This window comes from Salmo salar, chromosome 04 (assembly GCF_965601325.2).
Source record: "Salmo salar chromosome 04, fSalSal1, whole genome shotgun sequence".
Taxonomy (NCBI): domain Eukaryota; kingdom Metazoa; phylum Chordata; class Actinopteri; order Salmoniformes; family Salmonidae; genus Salmo; species Salmo salar.
The window spans coordinates 22592773-22611606 of record NC_138294.1 but is presented as its reverse complement, the minus strand read 5'-3'; the positions used below and the strand labels follow the sequence as shown (position 1 = coordinate 22611606).

At 43.3% G+C, this 18834-nt stretch overlaps 1 protein-coding gene across 1 annotated transcript in view; it reads left to right on the top strand.

Moving 5' to 3' along the window:
• LOC106602381 (glycine receptor subunit alpha-3) overlaps positions 1-18834 on the top strand; it is a 103771-nt gene that overhangs the window by 38168 nt on the left and 46769 nt on the right. The window contains exons 2-3 of the mRNA XM_014194980.3: positions 10654-10784; positions 13161-13228. Of these exons, the coding sequence (XP_014050455.1) occupies positions 10654-10784; positions 13161-13228 (199 nt within the window). The remainder of the gene's footprint in view (positions 1-10653; positions 10785-13160; positions 13229-18834) is intronic.

Sequence of the window (18834 nt, the reverse complement as noted above, 5' to 3'; positions counted from 1 at the left end):
AAGGACGGAGCCAGAGCACGGCTTTGACAAGTTATTTTACCTTTATTTTCAAAACAAATGTATTTTCTGCCTCGCTTTCAATAGCTTGGCTTCTCATCTAGCTGTGTCCTTTTCCTTCATGCTCCATGCTTCATGTATTGGACGGGGCGATATACAGCACGTTGTTCTATATGGTAGGTCTTACCCCTTCTTTCCTACAGCAATCCTTTGTTCACATCGTGAACATTTACAGACTAAAATAAGAAACATTGGTGGCTCAGGATCTAAAAACTCTTCCTCTTCTCCACTGTCCTCCAGTCATTTCTCCGCTGTTGTTTAATTGATGACGTATCATGTTTTTGGAGCCGATTCATTAAAAACATCCCTATCGTTTCATTCAGAAGGCTTGGCAAACGTCAGCGGATGGATGGTGGTTACCGTGGTATCACTCTACAGGTGAAGGGGACAGGGTTTGGTTACTAAGCAACTGTCACTGATTGCAAAGACGCTGCTGGCGTTTGTGAAGCCTCACGAGTCACGACACAGACAGACAGGACGGATATGTATCGGTTTGTGCAGACGCCGCGGAAGTGTACAAACAAACTGGTTCTTTCTCTCTCTCTCTCGCTCTCTCGGTCAGAGAGAGCTGTGACTCTGTAACACCTCCTCTCACAGGTGGGAATTTATACATCACAGCCGTGCTTGAAAGACACACATCCATACACACACACTGTTACCAACTGTCACCCTGTGTTGGCATTTACACCTTGAAACCCGTTTCCCTCTCACCGATCCAAACGGAAACACGGAGCAACTTTGAAGCCGTAGTTCCATAAATGCCAGTGACATGTTAGGCCTAAAGTCTCTAATGGTAAAGCACAGCCCATATAATTCATTATATGGTACAGCCTGTTTTCAGCATGTGAGCTATAGCTTGTTCCCATCCCCTTTAATGGAACAGGACATCATGTCAGCCTATGGGTGATGTGGAACCAGCTATAGTGCCACTGTAGTCCCCTGGGGAGGCTGTCAGAGAGGGTGAAAGGAGGCACACACCAGAGCATATATACTATGACAGGCTATACAATATTGCCATCTCGTACTCACACATACAGGTCCCAATGAACAAGACAGAGAATGAAACATGGATTGTATGCTAGCAATACGCACCGCGGGGGAGACAGAAATGAGGTTGTACAGAGCGATTGACTGTGGGTGTTGGTGGTCGTAGGCTACTTCCCTTGGCAATGACAACACAATGAGGCTAAGGCCTGGAACGGTTCCCGGCTCTCTAGTCTATTGTCATGCCACTGGGTTATGGGGACATTTCACTGTTACAGAACAGATAGTGCTATGGTGATAGTGCTATGGTGTTCTAGGCTTTTGTTTAGCGGTTTGATGGTTCATTGTTCTCAAGTATGACACTAGCACCTCCTGCTGAGAAGTACTTCTGTTTTCCTAGAATATAGTATTGTCCATAGGGTCACATAAAGTTGAAGCGCTGCTTATTCTCTACAGGCCTCAAATGAATGCAGAACGAGACGGAGCACATAAGCTGTGTATAATCATAAACTGTGAGAGTTTATGCTGTGCGGTTTGCGTTTTGAACGATAGAAACAACAGACAATGGGTGTATTGTCCGGGTAGATAGAGCTGAAATGAATACAACGTTTTGTGGTTTTCATGTTTTAGAGGGGATACTTTGATGTCTCGGACAACAAGAGGCGCCACCGGTGCACACACATATACACACGCGTGCACACACACAAACCACATACAGTACACACACATGAATTGTGTTAAGATGATCGAGAGCGGAGAAAATTGACAACAACGTTCGTCAGATGTTCCATCACTGTTTACACCCTTCAGAACAACAGCAGCAATCAATGACATTTGTTTACTGACGACGTGGCAAAGCTGGAGGGGAGAGGTATGATGAATAATTGAACAGCAATTACACATCAAATGTGGCATTTGTATTTCAAGCTGTAGACATCAGCCTTTTTGTAGATTTACAAGGTGTGTGTGTGTGTTTGTTTTGTTTGTTTGTACATGCAAGAGTTTGTGGTGCAAGATGCTACGTTATTCAATATTGTAAGTGCACATCTGTCTAGCCTATTGGTCACTGTGGGGATGCAGGGTGTAAAGCTATCTGTCAGTTAAACCCTCATCCTCCTCTCTCTTGTCCCTCTCCCATCCTCTCCCCCTCTCTCCCTCTCCCTCTCTCTCTCATAGCTGGGCTGCACGCTGTTGCTATCGGTTAATCTCACTTAGCTGTCCTCTCGACCATTCCTCCACGTCCCTCCCCCGTCTCCCCACTCCTGAACGCTTCAGCTCGTCTGACTCACATCCCCATCAGCCAGCCTCTCTGCCACGCCTCCAAGCAGCTGGGGAGGAGAGAGGGATGGAGGGAGGAACTGGAAGGTGGGAGAACAAAGAGATGAAAAGGGAGAGAAAGAGGAGAGGGAGGGAGGGAGGAAGGAGGGGGGCAGGGAAGGAAATAGGGATGTAGGGAGAGAGGTAGATGTAGGTAGAGAGAGAGGTAGGTAGAGAGAGAGGTAGGTAGAGAGAGAGGTAGGTAGAGAGAGAGGTAGAGAGAGAGAGAGGTAGAGAGAGAGAGAGAGGTAGAGAGGTAGAGAGGTAGAGAGAGAGAGAGAGGGTGGGAAGAAAGGCAGGGAAGCACTCTCAATCTCCCATCCTGTGCCTCCTCTATTTCCCTCCCTCTCTCTCTGTCAGTGTGACACACTCTTTTATCCCCGTTAGGGCGCTATAGCGTCTGGATGTAACCTTGACACCCCGGGTGGGGTGGGGGTGGGGGGAGAGACCAAAATGTGTGTCCATGAGAATATTGGCCTGTGTATTTCTTTTGCTTGTTTACTATGCTTCCGCTGATGTATAGTAGACCGCAAGCTTCAGATAAACAAGGACTTTGAACTGAATATTATTTCCAATTATGGAGCGCCTTTGAGCCAGAAGGGTTCATTTAAGTCCATTCTGCTACTGTCCTATACCCAATCTGTGACTGTTCTCTATCCAATCTGTGACTGTTCTCTATCCAATCTGTGACTGTTCTATACACAATCTGTGACTGTTCTCTATCCAATCTGTGACTGTTCTCTATCCAATCTGTGACTGTTCTCTATCCAATCTGTGACTGTTCTCTATCCAATCTGTGACTGTTCTCTATCCATTCTGCTACTGTTCTCTATCCATTCTGCTACTGTTCTATATCCAATCTGTGACTGTTCTATATCCAATCTGTGACTGTTCTCTATCCAATCTGTGACTGTTCTCTATCCATTCTGCTACTGTCCTATACCCAATCTGTGACTGTTCTCTATCCAATCTGTGACTGTTCTATATCCAATCTGTGACTGTTCTCTATCCATTCTGCTACTGTCCTATACCCAATCTGTGACTGTTCTCTATCCAATCTGTGACTGTTCAATAACCAAACTGGGGCTGTTCTTTATCCATTCTGTGACTGTTCTATATTATGAGACATTTTCTCTACCAAACTGAGGGGAATCCCATGAGGATTGCTGTGTTTTAAACAGTTCTCGTACTCGGTCTGTTCAACCGGTTGGTTTGTTTCACAAAAGCATAGCCGACCCCGGCGACCTACCACTCCGCTCCGTCGACCACCGCGGCTGCAGCTGGACGCTCCAGCGGCCAGGACAGGGTTGCCATGACGACTGTCCCTCCTATCTCTACGGCTCGCCTCGTCTGCCTGCTGCTGGAATGTTTTTTTTTCCCAGGGTGCTCCTTGTTTGTTTGGGAGATGGCGGATGGACTGAAACGTTGGCTCTAGACTACACTGTGGAAGGATGGATGGAAGATAGAGGGACACTGGCCTGACAACCATCTCCCTGGAGGATTATGAATCACAGCAGAGCTTTTCTTTGGGTGAGACGAGGGCACTATGGGACCCTGAGGAGAGGCTTGAGCCTTGTCATGGTGCCCCGTGAGGGACCCCGGGTCCCTGACACAGAGCTCCTCAAAAGACCCTGTCTGTCACTGTCATGGAGCTCCACGAGTGAGACCCCAGTCATGGAGGTTACTTGCTGCCTCAGGAGGCCTTGTCAGTAGTCTCTCAATCACCATCATCAGGGGGGGCCAGATGCGTCTGGCCCAAACCCCCATGTCAGACATATTGTAGCTCTCTCAGCATTACTCAGTATACATTTTCCCTCAGTATCTTCTGCCACAAGGGATAAAAATGCAAATTCCCCATATCCTCATAGGTAACACTGGTGCTGAGTAATGTGAAAGTATTTAGGAATTTCTCCTGTATTCAGCGTAAAGACAGTCTCCTATCACTAGGTTATTCAGAGAGCAGAGATCTTATCTGTCAAACCAGGAGGAGATTCACCATGTAGTGCTGAACTGGGGTTGTACAATGTTTATATGTTCAATTTAATTGATGTTAGTTTGTACCCTCCAGGACAATTTTTCTTGTGTACTATTGTTAAGTCTTTCTGTGTAGGTTCTGGCAGATATCATGTCGCTGTCTTCCTTCAAGAGTCTTTCAAAGTCTTTCAGCTTTCCCCCTGCAGCCACTAACTCAAGCACTAAATCAAGTTGTGACAAGTTGGACTTACAATGGCTCGTTGTGGGGCTGGTTTGAGAAGGGTGTTCGAATAAAGATATTGGATTGGGATCAAACGTAGGGAAATCTCATAGCTGGAGGTTAAAGGGATAATTCAGGCGAAATCTATATTTGGGGGCAATTACCCTTACCTTATTAAGATGTGTCTGAAGGCCCATAGTGAGAGAATCCACAATAATCCATTGTTGGCGTCTGCCACTGGCAAAGGATCTGTTCATGTTTTCTTCACCGCGAGAATTCCAGAATATTCCAATGCTCCATCAAGCCACGGTGAGTTTATTCACAGCTGGTAATCAATCCACATCTGAGTGCCCAATGGAATACAATACAGTATAATACAACTTTATTGTCCATGTTACAACAAACAGAAAGAGATGCGCCTGTGAGACAACATAAGGAAATCGTTCCAGTTTTGAGTGACAAAATTCCAGCCATTATTTCAGAAGTCTGAAAGATAAAAATCCCTGCAAATTCCACCAACTACCATACTTAGTTTAAAGTGTTTTTAGGAAGTTTCAGCTTGCAGTGCAGCTTTGCTAACATCGGTGCCGCCGTTTACATTCATGAATTTTCACGATGCTAATTATACTAGATCCTGGCTGTGACAGATGTAAACAATGGATTATTGTGGATTCTATCATTATAGTGCTGTAGACACATCTTACGGGAAGGGTTATTCCACCCAAATATAGATTTTGCCTGAACTGTCCATTCAACGGTTGTTTCCTTGATAAACATTATGTAATCTAGCCTGGGTGCCAGTCTGTTTCTGCTCTCTTGATAATTAGAAACAAGGAGCCAGGCTATATGTAATTAGTACAACTGGAACTGACAGAAAGACGGAAGTAAGAGAATGTGGACGAGGTTCTATAAATCCATACGTCACTCAGCCGATCCTTGCTGAGGTAAGTGGGTTGGGGGCTCTCGGGCCTCGACTCGGGCACAGCTCTGGACACTCGGAATGGAGTAATGCTATAATACTGGAACATTTCTTTCTGCTTTCTCCCCCTCCCCACACACACAACCAGGTCTCACACACACACGCACGTGTGTGCAAAAAGACACATGAAGGTATCCACACACGCATACACCAGGGCTCTTCTCATTTTTTTAATTTGTAATTTTATTTAACCTTTATTTAACTAGGCAAGTCAGGGTTAATCCTAAATTAAGGCTTAATCCTAATCGCATACAGTGACCTTTGACCTGTCGTTGTTAGCGATGTCACAGCTGGTCGATGGGAGTCTTGTTATAACTATAAGCTACTGTATACACTATGTATAGGAACTATATCTCTGTATGCATGTATATATCTTCTACTTACTTGTTATTTTCTTAACTTGACTTTTGATTATTAACGTTATTGACATTTGTACTGCACTGTTGAGGGAGCTTGCAAGTTAGCTTTTCACTGCACCATTTATACCTGCTGTAAACTGTGTACGTGATGAAACAAGCAAAATGTCAATGCAGGATTAAGATTGAATCCTACTACATCGGTTCTGACGCTTGTCGGATGTGGCAGGGCTTGAAATCTATTATGGACTACAAAGGGAAACCCAGCCGTGAGCTGCCCAGTGACGCGAGCCTACCAGACGAGCTAAATGCCTTTTTATGCTTGCTTCGAGGCAAGCAACACTGAAGCATGCATGAGAGCACCAGCTGCTCTGGACTACTGTGTGATAACTCTCTCGGTAGCCAATATGAGAAAGACCTTTAAACAGGTCAACATTCACAAAGGCGCAGGGCCAGACGGATTACCAGGACTTGTACTCAAAGCAAGTGCAGACCAACTGGCAAGTGTCTTCACTGACATTTTCAACCTCTCCCTGACCGAGTCTGTAATACCTACATGTTTCAAGCAGACCACCATTGTCTCTGTGCCCAAGAAAGCAAAGATAACCTGCCTAAATCATAGCACTCACATCAGTAGCTATGAAGTGCTTTAAAAGGCTGGTCATGGCTCACATCAACAGGATCCTCCCGGATACCCTAGACCCACTCCAATTCGCATACCGCCCCAACAGACCCACAGATGACGCAATCTCAATCACACTCCACACTGCCCTTTCCCACCTGGACAAAAGGAACACCTATGTGAGAATGCTGTTCATTGACTACAGCTCAGCGTTCAGCACCATAGTACCCTCAAAGCTCATCACTAAGCTAAGGACCCTGGGACTAAACACCTCCCTCTGCAACTGGATCCTGGACTTCCTGACTGGCTGCCCCCAGGTGGTAAGGGTAGTCAACAACACGTCTGCTGCGCTGATCCTCAACACTGGAGCCCCTCAGGGGTGTGTGCTTAGTCCCCCCCATCCCCCCGTATCACCAACGAACTATCATGGTCCAAACACACCAAGACAGTTGTGAAGAGGGCACGACAACACCTTCTCCCCCTCTGGAGACTGAAAAGATTTGGCATGGGTCCCCAGATCCTCAAAAAGTTATACAGCTGCACCATCAAGAGCATCCTGACCGATTGCATCACTGCCTGGTATGGTAACTGCTCTGCATATGAGTGTAAGGCGCTACAGAGGGTAGTGTGTATGGCCCAGTACATTACTGGGGCCAAGCTTCCTGACATCCAGGACCTCTATAATAGGCGGTGTCAGAGGAAATCCCCCAAAATTGTCAGACTCCAATCACCCAAGTCTGCTGAACAATTAACCAAATGGCCACCGGATTATTTACATTGACACCCCCCCATTTGTTTTTTACACTGCTGCTACTCGCTGTTTATTATCTATGCATAGTCACTTCACCCCTACCTACATGTACAAATTACCTCGACTAACATTGACTCGGTACCGGTACCCCTTATATATAGCCTTATTATTGTTATTTTATTGTGTTACTTTTTAGTATTTTTTATTGTAGTTAATTTGGTACCGGAATTTCCGGACTATTAAGCGCACCTGAATATAAGCCGTACCCACTGAATTGAATTTTCTTTTAAATTTTGAACATAAATAAGCCGCACATGTCTATAAGCCACAGGTGCCTACCGGTACATTGAAACAAGTGAACTCTACACAGGCTTTAACGAAACACGGCTTGTAACAAAAATAAATAGGCTTTAACGAAACACGGCATGTAACAAAAATAAATAGGCTTTAACGAAACACGGCTTGTAAAAAAAAGAAATTGCAGTAAGCTTTAGTTGTCAATTCCTCACGCTGCTGTTTCCAACGTCTTATCATTGACTGATTAAGACCAAGCTCCCGTGCAGCAGCTCTATTTCCTTTTCCAACAGCCAGATCAATCGCCTTCAACTTGAAAACTGCATCATATGCATTTCTCTGTGTCTTTGCCATGATGAGGGCGACAAAATGACTACCGTAATCAGAATGATGGGAAGTTTGAGAGCGCTCGATTTAATCTAAACAGTAAACAAAAAAGTTGTTTGACCTTAACCCATTCGGCAATTTCATTGGTCTAATGAAAGATTCATGCCGAATGTGTTTTTTTGTAAAAAAAAAAATTGAAAGCGGGGAAAAATCCATATATTAGCCGCGTCATTGTTTAAGCCGCGAGGTTCAAAGCTGGGAAAAAAGTTGCGGCTTATAGTCCGGAATTTACGGTAAATATTTTCTTAACTCTTTCTTGAACTGCACTGTTGGTTAAGGGCTTGTAAGTAAGGTCTACACACGTTGTATTTGTCGCAGGTGACAAATAAAGTTTGATTTGATAAACTTCGATTTAATTCATATCAGTATTGGAATATGTGGAATATGAAAACAATAGCATTTTGGGAATGTTTTCAGTGCCTTATTATTAGAGCTGTAAATGTCTATCCCTACTTAGTGCTCAAATATATATATTTTTTCATGGCATATAAGTGCTCATGTACACTATAACTGGTAACTGAGCCCAAGTTATATTTCAGAATTGAGGTCGTACTGTTCCGTACTGTTCTGTATGTGTGGTTCTTTTGAGTTAATTAAGGCTGGCAACGTTTTGTTTGTTCCAAATGTTCCCCCTTTTCATATTGTATATTCACCCGGGGGAAAATGTTGTTCTTCTTGACCTAAATCCCCTTTGGTAATTATTGTTTTCATTTTCAACCAGCTTGTTTTTGTTTTGTCCATGGCAAGCAGACAGCATGGCATTATGCCTACTGCTGGTTTCTAACACTGAAAAGAGTCGATCTAGATGTCTCTGTGAAGTCGGACAGTGTAAGATTTCACACCACTTACACCCAACTTAGTAGTAAGGAAGCTTTGTTATGTGGTCATGCAATTAGAAAATGAATGTTTGATATTTTCAAACAAATCACTGTAACCTTCATTATCTGTAATGGTATCAGATGAGAAGGTCTGTTTACACAGGCAGCCCAATTCTGATCTTTTTCCACTAATTGGTCTTTTGACCAATCACGTCAGATCTTTTTCAGAGCTGATTTGATTGGTCTACAGACCAATTAGTGAAGAAAAAAAAGATCAGAATCAGGTTGCCTGTGTACAAGGCAGGAACTAAACCTGTACACCCTGGGGGTCTCCAAGAACCAGGTTTAAAGCACAACTGATTTTTACCGCTCTCCAGGAAAAAACTGCTTGCCTTGTCCTAGGTGTAAGGGCTTAAAGAGTGCACCGGTAGCCCCGTCTAACATGTAATCCACTGGGGGAGCGAGATGCAATACATGCACTGAGCTGTGTCTGCTTAAAGCAAAGGGGATGGAGCCACAGCAGGATACATGTACTGGTACTGCTGGTAGCTACCGAACCAACACATCAAAATAGGGGGTGAAATAAGAAACGGAGACTGTCTGTATTGCGGCTCACATCATTTAATCATTCCTACATGGCCCAGCTCATTTATAAGAATACTTTATATTCTTCTACTACCTGTAATTTTCCTTAGAAGAGAGAAAGAGAAAGAAGATCCCAGGCTTTGATGTTTTAATTAGTCATTGGGCTAACGGGGCTATACCATAATGACTCGCAGTCTCACACTCCCTCGCTCTCTCCCTCTAGCAGGATTTTACTTTTACTGCCAACGTGGGTTGACAGCTGTGAATAAATACTTGATAGAGGATCTTTGTGCTGGCATTGTGATGTGCTAGGGAGGAAGAGAATCTTAGAGTAGAATCAATGTTTATGTTTTGGTGATTGTCCTCCCGCTGTCAACAGTTTTTTTGTTGTTGTTGCAAAGCTAACTTGTCTTTTTAATTTGAATTTTTTATTTTGTGTTTTCAAATCCCCATGCCAAAACTCTGTCTAAAAAGACAAGATGAGGGTTGTGTATGCCGTTTGCTCTGCGCTATAGCACCAAGCATATTTGATCAGTTACCCAGGCATTCTCTCAGGGATTGGGGTTTAGCAATAGAGGGAACGACATTAGACAATGGGTCCCAATCCAATGCATGGTAAATAAGCGTGTCCTCCTCTGAGCATCTCTCTGGATAATGAATAAGGACTTTTAGTGGATGGGATGTCTAGGATGCCGTATCAAATGTATTTTTAACCTTTTAGTTTTTTGCCTTTAAGAAATTCATATCGACAGCTATTTATATTTCAGCCGTGTTCAAATATTTAGTGTGGAGTGTTATTGGTGCCACGAAAGACCCCTGTTATATTCAGCTGTTGTATCTAAATTAATAACAGATTTAGGTTTGCTGTAATGATACCGCAACATATGGAGCCTTTTATTGTATTGATACAGTGAAAGTCCTGCGAGAGGATCTATAATTAACAAACACATTCAATAGTAGATGGTTCCTATATCTGTCTGGTCAGCCACTCTGTCTTTCTCTCTCTCTCCATCTGTCCCTCACTATCTCTTTCTCTTTCTTTCTGCTGTCTCTCTCCGTCTCTCTCTCTCTCCCTCCCTCCCTCTCTCTACCCCTCTCCTTCTCTCTCTGTGAATCTAAATACATTTCTTCGGCCTCAGCTACTTCAGCCACAAACGAGAAGTCCTGAATATGCATTATGATGTCAGAGGACATCAGTGTTAGTGTGTACATTACTTGGCCTGGGTTACCTCTGCTGCACATTTCACTAAAGTCTGCATTTTCTCTGTGTGTCTTTTCTCTCTCTCTCTCTCTCCCCCCATCCTTTTAGTCTGGTGGCGTCTAAAGAGCCAGAGAGTCCTCGGGGGAGAGCAGTGCATCCTCCGTCACCCTCCGACTTCTTGGACAAACTCATGGGGAGAACCTCAGGCTACGACGCCAGAATTAGGCCCAACTTTAAAGGTACAGTATAGGCCTACAGTTTGTTTCTGTCCAAAAGTAGAACTGGCAGTTACAAGTTATATTCAGGCCAAACATTAAATGTAACTTTCCTCTTTACCCAATGAGCAAGTCAGTTCATCCTCGGTTCATCGACTGATGTGACGTATTTACATAAATATCCACGATAATACTTTCCACAATAAAGTTCCCATATCATCCCCCAAAATCCTTTCATTATGTATTACAAGTAACATCCAACATCACAACGTCAGATGGCTGTTAGCTGCTGACTGAGGCCAAAGTGAACAGTTCCTAAAATGGAGTCCGAACAGACTGTGTTTACTCTCCCGTTTAGCCAAGAGGTCCCATCGGTTCTAGTGTTTACCATACTGCTGGCCAGGCCCAGGGACCGATTGCCTCCAGCCCTGGCCCTGTCCCTCATGGCAGAGGTCTGGAATTGGAATGGGAGTTAACAGAATGGTCTGTCTGGAAGTAAAAGACACGTTCTGTTTCTGTTTGTCACGTTTTATCTTGGCAAACACAGGAATACGAGTCAGATTGGAGTTGCCGTGACTACCCAAATAGAAGTAGGAGTAGAAGGCCGTCCACGAAAGCTTGCCATCGCACTCTGTTCTGAGCTGTCCTGATTGACATCATGTAGGCCATGTTCAATACAATGAGTAAAGAAAGTGTTCATGATAGGACGTTTGTGATAAGGCCATGGTCCAGAGAAGGGTTTGTTAGCCAATCAAAGTGGGATTCAGCTGAAAAATAGGACCATCCCACAGGGTATGTGATCTATCAGTTGTGGTTGCCACATGTGGCCACATCCATCCACACATTTGAGCAGGAAGGGGAAATGGGATGGAGTGGTCAGTGGAGCGTTCAGTTGGACCGGCAGAGAGAAACACACACACACAGCAAAGTGAAAAACCCACACTCTCCCTTATTTCTCCGTTTGTCATCATTGTCGATGACAGAGTCACAGAATGCAGAAAGCCACGGGAATACGGATCGCCCGGCTCTGCTTGACAGCTAGACTCCTAGTAAAAAAACATACCTGTCATGTATTATTTTACATGCACTAACCACTTACTGACATCACTGTACATGCTGCTCCAAGTGTATTGCTGTTTCTATTGTAGTGTAGAAAGCATGGTCAGAGTTTCTATGCTAGTCACGTACAGTAATACATCAGTGAAAGCACCCGAGAATTTGTCCTTAAGACATGCTAATCATCTTGAATGGAAAAATTTGAAATTATGAAATGAAAATGACTGCTAATGTCGTAAAAGCACATTATGTTGTCAGATGTCAATGATACAGACGTAGGATCTTAATTTGAGCCAGTTTGCTACAGCAGGGAAATAATCCTGCAGCAACAGGAAATGTGAATTATTATGTGGATTATAATTCATGGACATTTTTCTAGGGGTTTATACATTTTTCTTAAGGGAAAATCAAGTCTGACATTTTGGTAACACTTTACTTGACACCCAGCGTCATAACATGTTGTCACATGGTCATAACCATATCATAATATGTCATAACAGCTGACATAACTTGTCATAACATTGTCATGACACATACTGTATATTTAGACCTGTTGTGACATGTATTGCATTTTATGTCTGGTTAGGACACCTACATAAGAGTGTCAAAACCTACAACACAAGGCAAAACATTCCATTACACCATAGTTTGCTATATAACATTTTCTGAAATGTAATATTGAACATCATTGTAATTGCGCACAAATTGATGTCGGACATGCACCTACCACAATCCTCTGATGCTGATGAGTGGGATAAATGCAGGAGCAGGACAAGACACCCTCTTTTTGACTGATGACTTTTCTTAGTCCAAGTAAAGTGACACAGGAGAAAGTTATTTAAAATACGATGAGAAAAAAAACATGACTGTAAAGAATTAATTACAACAACCACAAACGACTTAAGAAACAAACTTTCAAATGAAAGGAAATGTCTTGGCAGGGACAAAGCACATTTGAATAACTACAATCTTTACATTTCCTGCATTGTGGGAAAGTTTTCCTGCAACAGCTGATCAAATTAAGATCCCACATCTGTAGGTTGGCATGTATTTTGTTTTGAGGGAAAAAACAGATAGTTTATCAAGAATGGGAAGTAGATTAAGATATATGAATGGCTCCAGGGCTACAAGGCTATGCAGGATCTATTCTATTACATCATGGATAAGGTCATCATGGCATGGATTGATGGAACCACAGTATTAAATATTCATGGAGGGGTTTAAGTGAAGAACCATGTTTCTCAAAGACATTGAATAATCCCTGTATATGTATTTCTATGCCTACCTGTCTTAACCTACTTTGAAGCTATATCATATTTCCTAATGCTATTTTCCTCTGTCTAGGTCCTCCTGTGAATGTATCATGCAACATATTCATCAACAGCTTTGGCTCCATAGCTGAGACTACAATGGTACGTATATATTCATACATTCATATAAATACATTTACTGCCTTCATTCCAATCAATGTCAAACACATATATTTGAAAGTCAATGAAATCCAAAGGGTGGCATTGCCAAACGATGACAAACAACGTGACAGGGTGGGGGTAGTGTGTGTGTGTGTAGCGCGCCAGCCTGTTACCAGCCCAGGCTCAGGATTAGGGCCTGCATGTGTCTCCCAGGGTAGTATCAGTGAGCAGGCTACAGGACGGAGTACACACACTCTCACTTTGTCTCACACACACACGCACGCACGCACGCACGCATGCTCACTCACTCACTCACACACACGCATACGGGCACACACACACACACACTGATAATGTGGACAAGGAAACATCATAACACAGCGTGTTTCCCGGGACAAGCATCTCTCAGACCTCTCCTCCACTCTCTCCTAGGGGAGAATCTCTTACGTAAGAATCCATTTCCCTTCCCTTCCTCTCCCACTGAACTGATGAATTAAATAAGCACCATTAAGCTATTAGCGAGTGTACTTTACTGAAACAATAAACGTCCCCCTGAATGAGATATCATTTTATAAGAGGGTGTTTACTATTTTAATAAGATCATGAACGTGCCTGATGGAAGAGGAAGGTTTTATTTTAACGTGAGGTCTGTGACGTGGATCAGAGATGAAGTTGATGGGTTTGGATGGGGATTGGAGTTAAAGGACTAGACAATGGATCCCCTGGAGCAAGGCTTTGAATGACTACTGAAAGGCCCAGACACAATGGCATAGGCACGCAAACACACACACCACACACAGCGGATGTGAAGAGGGGACATCTGCGTCAGTCTGCCAGCGCTAACTTTGCTGTGACGCGTCCACTTGTCACTCTTCCTGCTTTATAGATACCCAACCAGCAGGCACCTCATAAATCATTCAGCAATTACAGAACTACCTCAGGAACCACAGACCCAGTGGTGGTTGTAGAGGTAGAGATCTCTCTCAATCTTTCCCTCTAGATGAAATAATCAATACACCCAAATGGAATTTGGTCAGTGAAGCTAGACGTAAAGATGGGGGGGATGATTTAAAAGACAAATTGGCTTGAAGTGGTTCTTGGGGTGTGGGTAGTTTCTTATGAGTCGATGTAGATGGAAATGTTTTTACTACGACCCATAAAGGATTAGAATTGGCTTTGACTCTGTTTTGCAAGTCTATAATGAAAAGTGACATGCATATGAGTGATCTAGTTTTTATAATGTGGTGTTTGTATGAGTACCCCTTCATGGATGTACAAAGGTGCCAAATGATGATGAAGTCATCTGAAGCTAAGTGAGAACACAGAAGTGAACACAAATCCTTCCATTTCTTAGCATCAGGCATAATTTGGGATTGATGGAGTGATGTGATAAGTCTGATGGTGAAAGAGGACGATGTGGACGTCTCCAATATATTTGAAGAGGGATGGCATGGAACTGCAAGAGATGGAAAGAGTGAGAAAAATGGAGGGATTTCACAGTCCAGTGTGGCTGTGGGGGAAGAGGGGATGTGCAGTGAAGGACAGAGGAGCCATGATGGAGAGAAAGGAAAAAAATTGAGAGAGCAAAAGACAGGAGAGGGGGATCATTCTCCTCCGTATGTCACCGCTGGATTAGAGACCCTCAGGGGGCAGCAGCAGCCCTACTCCCACCATCACCATCTGTCCTCCTCCACACACACAGGGAGATGATGTAACATTGTCCAGGGGGGAGGGAGAGAGAGAAATAGACAGAGGCACATTACTGAAGAGCACTAAGGCCTGACCCCAAAGGCGTTGCTCATGGCCCATCACAGGGAAAAGGTTTCATTCAGAGACAGACCGAGAGTGGGTGGGTTAAGTCTGTTTGAGCTACAGAGAGAGAGTGCATTGGAGAATTCTGTTAGAGACTTACAAGAGGGACATACAAAGATTTGATGTATTCCTATCTGGGTCTGATTTGATTCGATTTGAAAAGGACTCTGACCCTGTGTGGCTCTGATTCCTTTCCAGCAAGCAGCAGACCAGACAACAAGCCTTTCTGACTGTGACATGACTTCTGATAGCACAGTGCTGCTTTGACATGGGGATTGAACTGCTGTCAGTGATAGATGGAAACATTGTGTCATAGAGTGCAAAGGGGGAGGCTACACACTGCCACTTCTTATTTACTATGGCGCGCGCGTGTGTGTGTGTGTGTGTGTGTGTGTGTGTGTGTGTGTGTGTGTGTGTGTGTGTGTGTGTGTGTGTGGTGTGTGTGTGTGTGTGTGTGTGTGTGTCCATCCTCTCCCTCTCATCTCAACCAACGAGGGTTGGTTTGACAGATCAGATCTGAGAATAAACCTCAGTGGTCAATCCTATAGTACCAAGCTATAGTGACCACATTAAAGATGGTGGCTGTGTTAATGTTGGATCAGTGCGACAATCTAGGTAACATCATTCAAAAAATCCCCATCGAAAGCCGTCAGTTCAGGCTAGAGATATCAGTTTTTTTGCATGGGCTGCGTCTCAATCCTCCGCATCCACTTATGTCACCTTCCGCATCTGCGGTGGAAGGTGACCGAGTTACTGCGGTGTTTGTCAGACCATGAGACATCTCGAATCTCGGTCTTCTCACGAAAACATCTGTAGCATCCGAACCGTTTGGGCTACAAACTAATATGAACGCTCTATGGAAAGATTATATTTGGGACTCGTCTGAAGGTAAGCTGGTACCGGTTTTAAAAAATTCATGGAAGTATGGAAGGAGTTTTGAGCCAACAAAAAAAAGGGGTTAAATATGTTGCCAAGTTGGACTGGAGGAGACAAGCCCTCTTGCCGCACCTTTCCTGTTGGGAGGCTAATGGAGTCCAGCTGAGGGAAATAAGTCAATCAAGTGTGTGATTGGCTGGACAATCAGCCCCAACAGTTGATTAGGCTGCTGCTGCACCCATTTGGGGGGAGTGCAGGACTGGAGACAGCAGCAGACAGGTTGGGGCTGAAAGACTCAGTTTAAGATAGCCTTTGTTATTTGTAAGCAGTTCTGTTGGTCAATTATGGAATAAAACCTAGGTTTAACTCTGGCTCACTGAGCCTCTCCCCAGACTCTGTCACAGTAAAAAAGAATCAATATTTCCTGAGCTGTCTTATCTTCTAGATATACTGTAGGACAGACACTTTGAAACCTTATTCCTTATGTATTTTTTGACTTTCTGTTTTACCATTTCAGAATGTGTTACTCAATGTGTTTCTATGGACTATAGTAGTCAAGGACAAAGTAGAACCCCCTCCAACCTTTTAGAGGTTATAAGAACATTTACCATGCAGCAGCCATGTGGACACAACACACACTGAGTGTACAGACATTAAGGACAGCTACTTTTTCCATGAAGTGCACTGATCAGGTGAATCCAGGTAAAAGCTATGATCCCTTATTGATGTCACTTGTTAAATCCACAAATCAGTATAGATGAAGGGGAAGAGACAGGTTAAAGAAGGATTTTTTTTTTTTGCCTTGAGACATGGATTGTGTATGTGTGCCATTCACAGGGTGAATGGGCAAGGCAAAATATTTAAGTGTCTTTGAATGGGGTATGGTAGTAGGTGCCAGACGTACCGGTTTGAGTGTGTCAAGAACTGCAACACTGCTGGGTTTTTCACGCTCAACAGTTTACATGTGTGCCAAGAATGGGCCACCACCCAAAGGACATCCAGCCAATTTGACACAACTGTGGGAAGCATTGGAGTCAACATGGGCCAGCATCCCTGTGGAACGCTTTTGACACCTTGTAGAGTCAATGCCCCGACGTATTGAGGCTGTTCTGAGAGCAAAAGGGAGTGAAACTCAATTATAGGAAGCCATTCCTAATGTTTTGTACACTCAGAGTATATGATGTCATGCTACATAAATCGAGGTGTGCATCATCAGTTGAGTACTGGAATCGACCACTTCTAGCAACATGTTCCCTAGCTTACAACCATAAAAGTATGGTTGGCTTGTTTGTTATGATAGGGCACACGTTTTCCCTTACCGTGTGACCTGACCTGGAAAAACTCCTGGCCCTAGTTAGAATTGATTTGCTATTTGACTTCTTTCCTTAAAACGTCTTAGGGACAGGGGGCAGTATTTTCAAGTCTGGATGAAAAACATGCCCAGAGTAAACTGCCTGGTACTCAGACCTAGAAGGTAGGATATGTATATTATTAGTAGATTTGGATAGAAAACACTCTGAAGTTTCTAAAACAGTTTGAATGATGTCTGTGAGTATAACAGAACTTGTATGGCAGGCAAAAACCTGAGAAAAATCCAACCAGGAAGTGGGAAATCTGAGGCTTGTAGTTTTTCAAGTGAATTTCTATCCAATTTGTAGTGTTAACGGGGTCATGTTGCACTTCTTAAGGCTTCCACTAGATGTCAACAGTCTTTAGAACGTTGTTTCAGGCTTTTACTGTGAATAGATAGCCAACAAGAGCTTCTGGAAACAGGTGTCCCAGAATAAGGCACGAGTTCAGTCACGCGCTCAGCCTTGGGAGCGAGCCTACTCCATCTTCATTTCTAAAGAGAAAGCAATTGTTCGGTTGGAATTTTATTGAAGTTTTATGTTAAAAAACAACCTAAAGATTGATTCTATACATTGTTTGACATGATTCTACAAACTGTAGTATAACTTTTTGGACTTAACGTCTGGAGTTAGCAAGCGCACGCCTGGAATAGTGAACCTAACACGCAAACAAAATGGAGGTATTTGGGCATAAAGATGAAGTTTATCGAACAAAACGAACATTTATTGTTGAACTGGGATTCCTGGGAGTGCGTTCTGATGAAGATCATCAAAGGTAAGTGAATATTTATAATGCTATTTCTGAGTTTTATTGACTCCAAGATGACGTGTTTCTGTTTGGCTTGTGGCTGATGGCTGAGCGCCGTACTCAGATTATTGCAAACGTGTGCTTTCGCCATGAAGCTTTTTTGAAATCTGACACAGCGGTTGCATTAAGGAGAAGTTTATCTATAATTCTTTCATTAACTGTTGAATATTTTATCAATGTTTATGATGAGTATTTCTGTAAATTGGTGGCAAAACATTTTCTGAACATCACGCGCCAATGTAAAATGGGGTTTTTGGATATAAATATGAACTTTATCAAACAAAATATGCATGTATTGTGCAACATTGAGTCCTGGGAGTGTCATCTGATGAAGATCATCAAAGGTTAGTGATTAATTTTTGCTGTATTTCTGGTTTTTGTGAAGCCTCTCCTTGCTTGGAAAAATGGCTGTTTGGCTTTTCTTGTTTAGGTGATGTCCTAACATAATCTAATGTTTTGCTTTCGCCGTAAAGCCTTTTTGAAATCGGACACTGGTTAGATTAACGAGAATCTTATCTTTAAAATGATGTATAATACTTGTATGTGTGAGAAGTTTTAATTATGAGATTTTTGTTGTTTTGAATTTGGCGCTCTGCTATTTCACTGGCTGTTGTCAAATCGATCCCCCTAACGGGATCCGCACGTTAAGGGGTCTCTAAGAGGATAGGTTAAGTGTTGTTAGTTCAGGTCAGCAGTTCAATCTTTGAGTGCTGAGCCTTCCAGTCAGTCATCAAAGTCAGTGATGCAGTGACATAGGAGGC